The sequence below is a fragment of the Theobroma cacao genome, chromosome 10 (assembly GCF_053813885.1).
Source record: "Theobroma cacao isolate CCN51 chromosome 10, ASM5381388v1, whole genome shotgun sequence".
NCBI classification, from domain to species: Eukaryota; Viridiplantae; Streptophyta; class Magnoliopsida; order Malvales; family Malvaceae; genus Theobroma; species Theobroma cacao.
The window spans coordinates 20,441,935-20,455,611 of NC_142648.1; the positions used below are offsets into that span (position 1 = coordinate 20,441,935).

General features: G+C 33.2%; 1 protein-coding gene across 1 annotated transcript; it reads left to right on the top strand.

Moving 5' to 3' along the window:
* The first annotated feature begins 6,351 nt into the window (after positions 1 to 6,351).
* Positions 6,352 to 8,624, top strand: LOC148760407 (uncharacterized). Its single transcript, XM_088810483.1, has 3 exons — positions 6,352 to 6,402; positions 7,925 to 8,500; positions 8,559 to 8,624. The coding sequence occupies exons 1-3, from the start codon at positions 6,352 to 6,354 to the stop codon at positions 8,622 to 8,624; spliced, it is 693 nt and encodes a 230-aa protein (XP_088666609.1).
* The last annotated feature ends 5,053 nt before the right edge of the window (positions 8,625 to 13,677 follow it).

Genomic DNA, 13,677 nt, shown 5'->3' on the forward strand with positions numbered 1-13,677 from the left:
TTAAATGATAATAAGTTTACTCACAGTATTAGGAGTAAAAATACTCCTATCCTCCGCCCTCGGGTGCAGTCTCTTACCCGAAACAATTGACTCACCACCTATCCATAATCCATGACACAAAATTCAATAAATTGTGTCAATTTATCATAAATTATTTCAGGCTCTTATCCATGCGTATGCACTAGATAGGGTTTGAAATGTTTGGACAATTGCTGAATTGCGATGTTCTACGTAACTTGCCTATACACGGTGTAAATTCCTAAAATCACCAATTCAACTCCAATTCCATCCATTTCAATTTCAATTATCCAATTATATCCACAATACCTCAATGATTGTGAATTTGGTCCAATTTATCAGTCCGGACTATAAATTACGCTTTTACCCCTAGTGGGTAAAAATTTCAATTTATTGCACCGAAAATTCCCATTTATTTTCCAATCTCATAATTCATCATTTTTCCACCCAATTCTCTTAAAATAAAGTCAACCTTATCCTCACATACCATTGGCTAGATTCGGCCTAGAGAAATTCATGGAGAAAATAAATATTTTTCTTGTTGTTTTACTCATAAACATGCTAAACTAACACTAAACACTAACATAGCTCAAAATCAAATTTATCTAACAACTTTCTCTCTCTAAACCCATATGACCAGAATTGAAATTATCCTCAAATCACATGATTCAACCATGGAAAATGATGGGAAATGCATGGGAAAGGTAAAGCACAAGACAAATTTAAGAAATGTTACCTTTTTTTTCACTTGATTTTTGAATTTCCACCAATTTTCCCTTTAAATTTCTTGGCTAGGGTTTTATTTTCTCCTTTCTCTCTCTTGTTTCTTGCTTGGCCGAATGTTGAAGAAGAAGAATGGGTTATGGGCTGATTTTTTTATACCTTTTTATTAGTTTAATGAAATAATATTATTTTATTCATATTTTGAATATTTTATTAATTCATTTTTTTTTCTAGCCATCCACTTGTCCTACTTTTTCCACCACTCATTCCTTTTGACTTATCCAAGTCTTAAGTGAAATTTTCAGATTTTTCCAAAGTTTTGGTAGAGTAAATTTTTCAAAATTACACTTTTGCCTCCGAACTTTTCAAAAATTACATTTTTGCCCCAAAAATTGAAAATTTGCCATAATGCATAATTTTCACTCCTCATACTCATTTCACACTTCAAATAATTAAATTTGATCAAAATCCTTTCAAAAATTAAATTTTCGATTTCGGATGGTAAAATTACCATTTTGCCCCTATACTTTAAAAATACTGGAAACTCTTATTTTTCACTGCTAAATCTTCCAATTGTACTTCAATACTCATATCATACTCAAACATGTCAAATGGGGTTAAGAAAATCTTTTCTAAAAAATTTCATTTTGTCGTCAAATTGTAAAATGACCATTTTGCCCCTAACCGGTCAATTTTTCGGATTGACTCCAAATTGGACCTCGAACTCCGAATTACCATTTTGAGTCATCCCTGAACTATGAAACTCTTAATTTCACCTTAAAATTCCTATTTGAACTAGTTCGAGGCTTAATCGACTCAATGGTACCATTAGGGGCAATATCGTCTTTTAACGATTCTTCAAACTTATTAAATATGCAAATATTCTATTGAGCATGTAAATGATGTTGTAATTATTTTATAGAATAGGGTTTGACAACAAATATCTTGACGTGCTATGTCAACTTGATCATAATTAAAATCATCACAAGATATTTTAATTTTCAGTGATACTTGATAAAATTTAAGACGTACAACAAGTACGTGACCAATGATCTTTCATGCCTCATCAATGACAATATGTTTTCTATATTTCTCCCTTTTTTTTCTTCTATTTTTGTATTTTCATTATTCATCCACTTTTGGTGGGTTAAAAGTATTCATCCACTTCTAGTGGGTTGAAAGTATTCATCCACATCTGGTGGGTTGAAATTATCCATCCGCATTTGGCGGGTTGAAATTATCCATCCACATCTAATGGGTTGAAATTATCCATCCACTTCTGGTGGGTTGAAATTATCCATCCACTTATGTTGGCAAAATTATCCATCCACTTCTAATGGTAAAATTATTCTTAGATTCTGATGGTAAAATTATTATCCACTTCTTTCATATCCATGATCATAATTATTAAATGATGTGGCATTCACTTTAGGGAATAGATGGATTCATGAAGATGACCATGACCATAATTATTAAATGATGTCGCATTCACTTCAGAGAATGGACAAATTTATAAATTTTTTTTATTAGTAGCTCGTTTGTCACATTCACTTCAGGGAATGGACAAATTTATAATTTTTTTTATTAGTAGCTCGTTTGTCACATTCACTTCAGGGAATGGACATTATGATTTTTCATTAATAGCTATATAATAGCAAATTCACTTTCCAATCAAGGGACAGAATTTAATATATACTATATGATAGTAAAATTTATATTAAAGTTGATTTTTAGAGAATGAAAATATTCAAAAGATATCAAGTCACTTACTTGATTTATTACAACCAAAATAATTAAAGATCAACCATTGAAATTCTTTCAAAGCTTGGAGATGATGAAAACAAAATAATAGTAGCACTTACTTGATTTGCTAAAACTATAAATCAAAACTGAATCGTTGAAATCCTTTTGAAGCTTGAAGATGATGCAAACAAAATAATTCCAAAACTTGAGAGATCAGAGAATCGTGCTGATAACGTGTTATGAAAAAGAACTTAAAAGAACAAATAAAGATAACTTGAAAGAATAATTAAAGAGAACAAAGAAAGTATTTAGGGGGAGAAAAGAGATCTTATTGAAGTGTGTGTTTATAAATGAACTGAGGGAGCCTATTTATAGGCAAATAACCCCCTTATCTTGATAGAATTTACAAGATGAAGATAACACTTAGAGATTAGATGGATTACATTCTAATCCAATCTAATTTACATCAAATCTAGATATAGATAGAATAAATGGATATTCACAAAAATATTCATAACACTTTTCTCATTTTTTTCCTTCCCTTCTCTTTTTCTAGCTCTTTTTTTTTTCTCTCTCTTCTATAATTAGAGTTTTATAGTTAGGGATTTAAGTAATGTAAGAACGCATTAAAATAACGTAATTTTAGGAAAAAAATAAGAAATAAAAAAGTAAAAATTATTAAAAGTAAGGCTTTAGACATGATGGTAAAGAGTTTAATATTCTTACAAGAGGTTTTGGATTCGAACCTTTTTGGAAAATAAGAGAGTGAAGTGTTAATTTCATGGCGGTGCCATATCAGCAACCCAAATCTCAATGTTGATGTGGCATTGCCACGTTAGCATGACAGCTTATTAACATGCTAGGTGCCTTTATCCCACATTGCCACATCAGCAAAAATACCTTAGCAAGTGTTGGGATGGGCTCTGTAGCCAATTGGGATTGGTTAAGGCTTGATTCTAATCATGCAACAACATCATTCATGTTGAGTGGTTAAAGGTTTTCCTTCATCACTAGGACATCAATTATAACAAGTTATAAGTCTAATTGGATGAAGTCCATGAGATTAATATGCCTTGCAAGGGAACTATAATGGGTTGCAGTTATGAGATCCTTATGCATCAAAGCGTAATCTCAAAATGTTCCTGGTCAATATATCATTGAGACTGGACATTAATGATACTTAGAGACTGGTACATTTTATGTTTTTTACTTGAGAAGTAAGCAACCGATCTCATAGGTTGAAGTATACAGATACTTAGAATTAGAATGTAGGTGCTTGCCTAAGAGAGCAAGTTCACTGAACATGACCCGCCATGAGAAGTGCATTTGGTATTTCACTCAAGTGTCTATGCAATACTTCTCATGTGTCAGTTGTGTAAATACTCCTTAGCTTTGAGACACCAAGTTGTCTTATGTGTGGAGTGCTATACTTTGATTTCATCCCTACGGGTGCCTAACCAAGGATGCCAAAACAGGATGCTTTTGGGTATAGCATGAAGCATGTGAAGGCAAATGAGTGGTCAAGATAGGAATCATCATTCCAAGTGATGCAGGGGACATATCCTAGCTGTTCTTGGTTGATATCAGCTTATTGAAGTCCTTGGCCGAGGCGACTTGAAGATTATGGAAGGAGTTTCATAAGTCTTTATAAAGCAGATGATCAAACTTTAAGAACGAATATGGAGATCAATAAGAGTAGACACTACACCATGCTCTTATCATCTCTTAGATATATGATGAGGGAATGAATTACATTGAAAGGCTGATCACTGAAAGGTTGAGTCAAACCATCTTGACTCTTCTAACATTTGGGTGGCCATGATGGATTGCTAGATCCCAATCTTGGTCTATGAACTCTAGGTAGTTAGCTTGATTAATGATAAATTTAAAGTAGTTTAAATTTATCTAATTCTAAGTTTAACTTAAGAATTATATGTTGAGTTCATTGCCAACATATTAGAAGCTTAATGGGTCACACACCTAAAATGAATTTTGAAAATAAAATGGGAGAGGTGATTAAGTTGGACTTAATCAAATTAGAAGTTATGAGCTTCTCAAGCACCTAATTAATTAAATTGTTTAATTAAGTTATTGGGCCTAATTGATTAAATTAAACAATTAAGTTAATTGGGCTTCTAAAGGACTTAATTAAATTGTTTGTTCAAATTATTAGATTAATTGGTAATTACAAAATAGTTTTGTAATTAGGGTTTAAAATTAATCCAAGGTATAAATACCTTGCTATAGCCTCCAAACAAATAGAGTGGAAACAGCTGAAAAAAAAAAGAGTGGAAACGGCTGGAAAAAAAAAAGGGAGTGAACGGCACATTAGAAATTCTTTTGTCTTGCCGTTCATTGTGTGAAGAAAAATAGTTTTTCATTCACTTCATTTTTTTTGTGTGTTCAACTCCACAATTTTATGTGGATTATGAGTTTATGAAACTCATCTTTGCTAGTACATTGTCAAGGCATAGCACTCCCAATCCTTAAAGAAGGATTTTCTCATTCATTGGTGTGGATCACCATTAGAGGCTGCACAAAGATTCCTTGGACAGCTTTGGTTTGCAACAATCGAGCTGAGGTGGTTGAGCTTTTTGAAGGCTGACTTTGTGGTTTAACAAAGGATTCATCAACCTTTGTTATTTAGGTAAAGTGATATGATCATATACTTTTATTTTAATTTAATTTTGTACTTAATTTGACATGCAAAAGATCTTAGGAAGGTGAGGCGTAATTTAATTTTTTAAATTTATTTTCGCTGCATTTTATTTGCATTTGATGTATGATTAGCCCTCACCCAACAGTGGTATCAGAGCCCCTTTCATGCCATTTGAGTGCTTGTTCATGTTCAATGGATGCTTGATTAACAAATAATTGTTTTGTATTTTGATTTGGTCCGATTTTGCTAAAATCGATTTTTCAAAAAAAATCTGCTTTGCCAATTTCATTTAATTCTGTCCAGCAACCTTTGTCCCCCCTTTGATCTTATTTTAACTTATTTGAATCATATATATAGACTTAACTAATGTGTGTTTTACATTGTGCGAAGGAAGCACAAGAAAAAGGGACACCATATGGCACGGTTTTGGAGGCTGTCTTGCAAGGCAGCAGACACACGATTTTAGGTGCAGAATTCTGCTTCTATTTGTGCTTAATTTCCAGCAAATAAATGTGTAATTGTTACACATTTATTGCTGGATATGTGGACAGCAAAATCATGAAATGTTCATGATTGAATAGGCTGATTTTAAGCAAGAAATTGGAGCAAAGAGTGAAAGCAGTCCAGCTCACTGTTATGACATGAATTTCAGTTTTAATTAAGAAGAAAGTCTTGGAAATTAATTCTGAAAAATTCCAAGAAAATTATCTTTATTAAAATGTTCAATAAGGATTATTTCTGGAAAATATCATGGTCAAACATGCTGATTTCGAGCAAGAAAATTGGTGCAAATATAAATCTGTCGAGCTCACTGTTTTGGCATGAATTTCAGTTTTAATTGACAAGAAACTCTTGAAAATTAATTCTGAAAAATTCCAGAAAAATTATCGTTATTAAAATGTCCAATGAAGATTAGTTCTGGAAATTTTCATGGCCAAACAAGCTGATTTAAGCTATTAATTATTGAATGTTTGAAAACAGTTCAGAGAATAATTATAGCTTGGAAATCGGTTTTGAATGGAAAGATAATCTTGCAAAATTAATTCTGAAAATTTCAGAATATTATCCTCATTTGAAAGGTTCAATTAAAGGATAAAATTTTGAATTTGAATTAATTTTTGAGTGGCTGGACACTTAACTAAATTAAGGAATGTCCTTTACATGTGAAACGGCACTCATGACAAAGGTTGTGCATGGTGCTGCCACACATGGATGCTGCACCTCCTATTGCCATGGATGCAACTGCTTTATGGAAAGAGGTTGTTTGCTAGAGAAATTGGAGACTCAATGATCAAGAAGGATTCTTTCCTTAGCTGATCATTGACTCCTAAATGTTAGGGATACATGGCTAAAATTAAGGAGTTTGAATCCTTGGTGGAATCAATCAATTTTAAATTGATTGATATTGAATATCCAAAAATATTAAGTCTTCCTCATTTGATGAGGACTCCCTAAATTAAGGGATTATGATTTAAATTTATCCACATCTAATTAGATTAGATAATTTTAATTAAAATTGAAAGTCAACTCGAGTTGATGACATCCTAATCCGATTAGGATAGATTTTAATTAAGATAAATTTACTAATAAATTAGGACTTCTAATAATGATTAGAACTCTACAATTAGTGAATGGATAATACAAGATTAAAAGGTGGATAAGGACCTTCCTAAAATATTTAGGCCACATGATTTGGATCATGAAACCTTTTAAAATGGTTTATGATAGATACTCAAATTAGGAAGTTTCCTAAATTGGTTTAGGTTTCTAATTAAAGAAGTTTAATTAGAAAGAACTTACTAATAGAATTAATTCAAATATGATTTGAGCTAGCTAAAGGCCTTGATATGATCAATTCCTTTACTAAGTAATTTAAAAAAAAAAATACTAAATCTTTTCAAACCTAAGCACCAAATGATTTGAACTATGATCCTCAATTGTTGAGTAACATTTTTCAAATGAAATGCAAGATCATCATCATATTGAGCATGTTTACTTTATATGTTCATAACTAGAGTAGAAAAGTCCATAACCATCTTAGTAGAACAACATGTGATAGATTTAATTGTATGCGATATATTAAATGCTATGCATGCTAATCAAATGAGACCTTAATAAAACGAAAAGGATAAAATCCCTCCGTAAATATTGAGTCACATACCACTTATGATTAAGTTGTCTCCCACCATATAGCAAGATAACCTGGTTGCTCTTTTAATTGGAGGCTTGTTGAGCACACTCAAAGCCACACTTTTACACAAGTATGTTTGAGCTATTGGTGGGTCTTACTCAACTAGTTTCATAAAATCCAGATGCTTGGAAACTTGATTATTATGGAAACTAGAGGCAAAGGCTAGGCGAAACATATATGATATGTTTAGGCAATGTGTTGTCACCTAGCTGATCTAGGAGTTGTATAGAGATACAATTGATAACTCAGTTACCTACCTAATCTACCTATCATGGTTTGTTGAGCACACTCAAGGCCATGACTATGTGGATGGGATCCTAGCCCACTAAGAGAATCCTAGTAGAGATCTCTCGAGTTGATATGGAGGGTTATCATCTTGTAGAAAATAGTGGGAGAACTATTTAAAATTTTAAAACCTTGTTTTAAATAGTTTATGCATAATGTTTACTTATTGCTTTGTTTTATCTATTTAGGCATAATTTATATGCATGGCTAATAATCTGTCATTGCGGAGCATCTTGGATGCAAATAAACTCACTAGCCCAAACTTCCTTGATTGGTTTCGGAACCTCAAGATCGTCTTGAAATAGGAGAAGAAATCCTATGTCATTGACACTCCTATTCCACCAGTCCCTGTTGCTGATGCTAGTGCTGAGGATAAGGAAGCATATCAGTGTCATAAAGATGACGATGATCAGGCAGCATGCATGATGCTAGCTAGTATGACTCTTGAGCTCCAAAAGCAACATGAGCATATGGATGTCCAATCCATGATTCTTCACCTTAGAGAATTGTTTGATAGGGAAGGGCGCATTGAGAGATATGAGATCTCTAAAGAACTATTCCGATGCAAGATGGCAGAAGGTAGTTCTGTTAGACCCCATGTGCTGAAGATGATTGGACTCATCGAGAGACTTAGACAATTGGGATTAGCAATGGATCATGAGCTAAGTATAGACTTAGTTCTACAATCTCTTCCTGACAGCTTTAGTCAGTTCATGTTGAACTTCCATATGAATCGATTGGAAGCCACTCTTCCTGAACTTTTGAATATGCTAGACACAGCAAAGAGGTCCATCAGGAAAGATAAGGGATCATTGCTTCTTCTTTCTTTTTCCAAGGCTCATACGAAGCAACAGAAAAAAAAAGCCCAAAAAGGGAAGAAGGTAAAATCCCAAAATGAAAAGGCCTTGAAGCCTAAGGGAGGTGTCAAAAAGGACAAAGAGACGGACATTTGCCATCATTGTGGCAAACTTGGGCATTGGAGGAGGAACTGCAAGGAGTACCTAGCTACTGTGAGCAAGAAAAAGAAGCTTATTGAAGTTTCTGATTCAGGTACCATTTGCTAAATAATTCTACTTTATATATTAAAGGTATATGATACCTCAAAGTTGGTTTTCATATGTTTGACATATTGCAGGGACCAAAGATAAAGATGAGTAGGATCTTGGCTGAGGAGGTGACCACATGGATGGACTACCTAAAGCATTAGATGCTACATTGGATGGTTACACTTCTATTTATCTCAACATGTTGGATAATTTATTTGGATGTTTTTGAAACATTAATTATGTGATTGCCATGGGAATGGCTGGCGAAACATTTGTCTTTAGTATTTGGATGTGGAAGTTTATATGTTTCAAGTTTGAATAATTATTTAGAATAATTATGTCATATTTAATTATCCATGTTTCATGTTTATCCTTTTAATGATATTTGATCAATTATGAATTATGTTCAATTAATCAAAAGCTATTGATCAAAAGGTTGAATATTGATTCATATAAAATGGAACTTTCTTAAGAGCAAAACATAGAGATGAATGTTCAAGAAAGAAAGCAACTTCATATTGCAATATGATTTGGTCCATATCTCTCCAACATAAAAGCCCATTATGATATTCCAAACCAATATGATTCCAAGCATACATTGAGATGTATATATATCATGGAATATTCAAAAAAGTTTGAATATTACTCTCACAAAGGATCTTGGATTTAGTGGGAGCCCAATGACAATAAAAGTTTAAAAGGGCTAGATGGCATAACATAAAGTGACGCATGCATATGATGCATGCAACATAGTCTAGTTGGAATGGTCCCAAGGAGTAAAAGGGATTATACATGTATATAAATAAAGTCATATACATCCTATTATAAAGGGCTCAAATAGGAAGATATTTAGATCGTTAGTTCATGGAACTAATAAAGGGTTCTGAACATTGTTAATGTAACAATGGAGCCATAATAGTAGAACCCGAGTCTCATTAGATCTAGATATAGTAATATGACATGATGTAATGCATAGACATTTCAAAGATAGATAAAAGCAATTAACCACATTGAAGGGCACAAACGAGTTTACTTGGAGACACGATTGCTAGATGGATTTGAATCCACATACGATGAGGTAGCAATTGACTTTGTGCTAGTGGGAGATGTTGGGATGAGCTCTACAGCCAATTGGGATTGGTTAAGGCTTGATTCCAATCATGCAACAACATCATTCATGTTGAATGGTTAAAGGTTTTCCTTCATCAATAAGACATCAATTATAACAATTATAAGTCTAATTGGATGAAGTCCATGAGATTAATATGCCTTGCAAGGGAATTGTAATGGGTTGCAGTTATGAGATCCTTATGTATCAAAGCGTAATCTCAAAATGTTTCTGGTCAATGTATCATTGAGATTGGACATCAATGATACTTAGAGATTGGTACATTCTATGTTTCTTACTTGAGAAGTAAGTAACTGATCTCATAGGTTGAAGTGTAGAGATACTTAGAACTAGAATGTAAGTGCTTGCCTAGGAGAGCAAGTTCACTGAACATGACCCGCCATGAGAAGTGCATTTGGTATTTCACTCCAGTGTCTATGCAATACTTCTCATGTGTCAGTTCTGTAAATATTCCTTAAACTTGAGACACCAGGTTGTCTTATGTGTGGAGTGCTATGCTTTGATTTCATCCCTACAGGTGCCTAGCCAAGGATGCCAAAACAGGATGTTTTTGGGTATAGCATGAAACATGTGAAGGCAAATGAGTGGTCAAGATATGAATCATCACCCCAAGTGATGGAAGGGACACATCCTAGTTGTTCTTGGTTGATATCAGCTTATTGAAGTCCTTGGCCGAGGCGACTTGAAGATTATGGAAGGAGTTTCATAAGTCTTTATAAAGCTGATGATCAAACTTTAAGAACGAATATGGAGATCAATAAGAGTAGACACTGCACCATACTCTTATCATCTCCGGGATATATGATGAGGGAATGCATTACACTAAAAGGCTGATCACTGAAAGGTTGAGTCAAACCATCTTGACTCTTCTAACATTTGGGTGGCCATGATGGATTTCTAGATCCCAATCTTGGTCTATGAACTCTAGGTAGTTAGCTTGATTAATGATAAATTTAAAGTAGTTTAAATTTATCTAATTCTAAGTTTAACTTAAGAATTATATGTTGAGTTCATTGCCAACATGTTAGAAGCTTAATGGGTCACACACCTAAAATGAATGTTGAAAATAAAATGGGAGAGGTGATTAAGTTGGACTTAATCAAATTAGAAGTTATGAGCTTCTCAAGCACCTAATTAATTAAATTGTTTAATTAAGTTATTGGGCCTAATTGATTAAATTAAACAATTAAGTTAATTGAGCTTCTAAAGGACTTAATTAAATTGTTTATTCAAATTATTGGATTAATTGGCAATTACAAAATAGTTTTGTAATTAGGGTTTAAAATTAATCCAAGGTATAAATACCTTGTTATAGCCTCTAAACAAATAGAGTGGAAATGACTGAAAAAAAAAAGAGAGTGGAAACGGCTAAAAAAAAAAAAAAAGAGTGAACGGCACATTAGAAATTCTTTTGTCTTGCCGTTCATTGTGTGAAGAAAAATAGATTTTCATTCACTTCATTTTTTTTTTTGTGTGTTCAGCTCCACAATTTTGTGTGGATTATGAGTTTATGAAACTCATCTTTGCTAGCACATTGTCAAGGCATAGCACTCTCAATTCTTAAAGAAGGATTTTCTCATTCATTGGTGCGGATCACCATTAGAGGCTACACAAGGATTCCTTGGACAGCTTTGGTTTGCAATAACCGGGCTGAGGTGGTTGAGCTTTTTGAAGGCTGATTTGGTGGTTTAACAAAGGATTCATCAACCTTTATTATTTAGGTAAAGTGATATGATCATATACTTTTATTTTAATTTAATTTTGTACTCAATTTGACATGTAAGAGATCTTAGGAAGGTGAGGCGTAATTTAATGTTTTAAATTTATTTTCACTGTATTTTATTTGCATTTGATGCATGATCAGCGCTCACCCAACAACAAGAGCATATCATATTTTGAAAAAGAAGAGAGTGAGGTGTCAATCTCGTGGCGGTGCCACATCAGCAACTTGAGTCTCAATGTTGACGTGGCATTTCCATGTTAGCTTAACAGCTTATTAACATGTTGTTGTTGATTTCTGAAGTAAGTGCACATGTCGTTAGCAAGTAATATAATAATAAGTAGAATTCATTCTCACAGGGAATTGAATTAAATCCTAATTGCTAACTATTAAAATTTTAGCACCATAATCTTATCCAAACAACCTAATTATGAAAAAGAAAAATTGAAACTAATTAATTACAACTAATCTAAAATCTATCAACAAAATTATTTTATTAAATTCGAATGACTACTAGTGAAATGCCCCATACTTTGATATGGTGATAAATAAAGATTATCAGATGTTAATTGAGGCCAATTATAATGTTTAAATGTGATGAAAGATGAAAGGAGTAGTTTAGGATAAAATATTTCGCATGCGAGAAAATAACAATAAAATAATAATAATTTTATCGGAAGAGAATTTGTGAGATAAAAGGTGATTTGGAAGTCAAGTGAGGCATAATAAGGTATGTTAGGTACCAAGGAGACAAAATAAAATTTTTAGAATAAAATAATATTAAAATATTAATATTTAGTCGGATGTCGAAATTAGTCATGAAGAAGGATCATATGGTCGATCCAAGTGGGGGAGAAGAAATACAAGTAAATTTTTGTAAAAATAAGCGATAAAAGTGAAATATGCATGTTATGTTAAGTCGAACTAACGCGGATAAGTAAATATTTAAATATTGTGGTAATACCGCGTTAAGGTGCAATTTTTATATTTTGGTGGCACATGCATCGAGAAAGGAAGTTAGATGAAAATTGGAATTTTTTGACGTATTAAAAGGATCGAAATTGAAATATAAAGATTTAAAGGATATGTAGTGAAATTAATAAGAAAAATAAAATGAACATAGAGTAAAATAATAATAATAATAATAATAATAAATATATTAGAGGACCAACATGGGCAGCCGCCCATGTGGTCAATAAAAGAGTCAAAGACTCTTTTCTTGGTGAATTGGAGGGGGGGGGGGGGGGGGGGCGGCCATGTGAAGCAACAAGTGAAGGAAGAAAACAAAATTGTGATATGGCCGGCCATGATGGAATAATGTAGAAGTTTGTGAAACATTCAAGAAAAATATATATTTATATAATTGACCAAACTAAGTGAAGAAGACCAAGAAGAATAGAAAGGTCGGTTGAGGGAGTGTAAAAGAGAAACCAAAGAACAAAGAAGAAACGGAGAGAAAGAAAAACAAAGAGAAAACCGTGCGTGAGAAAAAAAGTGAGAGGAGGGAAAAAGCTGAGTTGAGGGGTTGTTTTTACTACCATTCAAGAAGGAAAAGAGAGCTATTTAAGGACTAGTTTTGGAGGCTGAAAAGTGCCCTTTTTTTGCTGATTCTGGAGGCCAAAAAGTGCCATTTTTCTATTGATTTTGGAGGCCAAAAAGTGTAGATTTTTGCAACAGAATTTGAAGATTTTGAGGTGCTATTTTGGGTGGTTAATTGTTGTTGTTTTGGCTGCCAATTCTTGGAGGGAAAAGTGCAGCTTAGCTGCTGAATTTTTGAGGAAAAACATAGCAGCATAGCTGCAGATTTTGAAGCAAAAATAAGCAACCTTAGTTGCTGAAAAATTAAAAGTTTAAAGGCAAGAAAGGGTGACCGGTGGTGAGAGGGAGAGAGAGGAAGAGAGTAGGACAATTTGTGCATGTGAAGAGAAGAAAAAGAAAGACAAATAAGGCTGCTGGACGGTGGGGGAGAAAGAAATAAAGAAAAGAAAGGAAAAGAAAAGAAGGGAAAAGAAAACAACAAGATAGAAAATGGGCATGACCCAACAAGATAGAAAATTGGACATGGCCCAACAAAGGAAGAATGGGCATGGCCCAATTAAAAAGAAATGGGAGAAGTTCATGAATAAGAGTCCAAAAATACCAAAGGAAGAAAAATCCAAAAGA

Bases quoted from the DNA above. Each gene is read 5' to 3' on its own strand.
- LOC148760407 (XM_088810483.1), top strand. From the start codon at position 6,352: ATGGATGCTGCACCTCCTATTGCCATGGATGCAACTGCTTTATGGAAA. The intron at 6,403-7,924 runs GTTGTTTGCTAG...GTCTTGAAATAG, and splicing joins CAACTGCTTTATGGAAAGAG to GAGAAGAAATCCTATGTCAT. The intron at 8,501-8,558 runs GTAAAATCCCAA...AAAAGGACAAAG, and splicing joins AAGCCCAAAAAGGGAAGAAG to AGACGGACATTTGCCATCAT.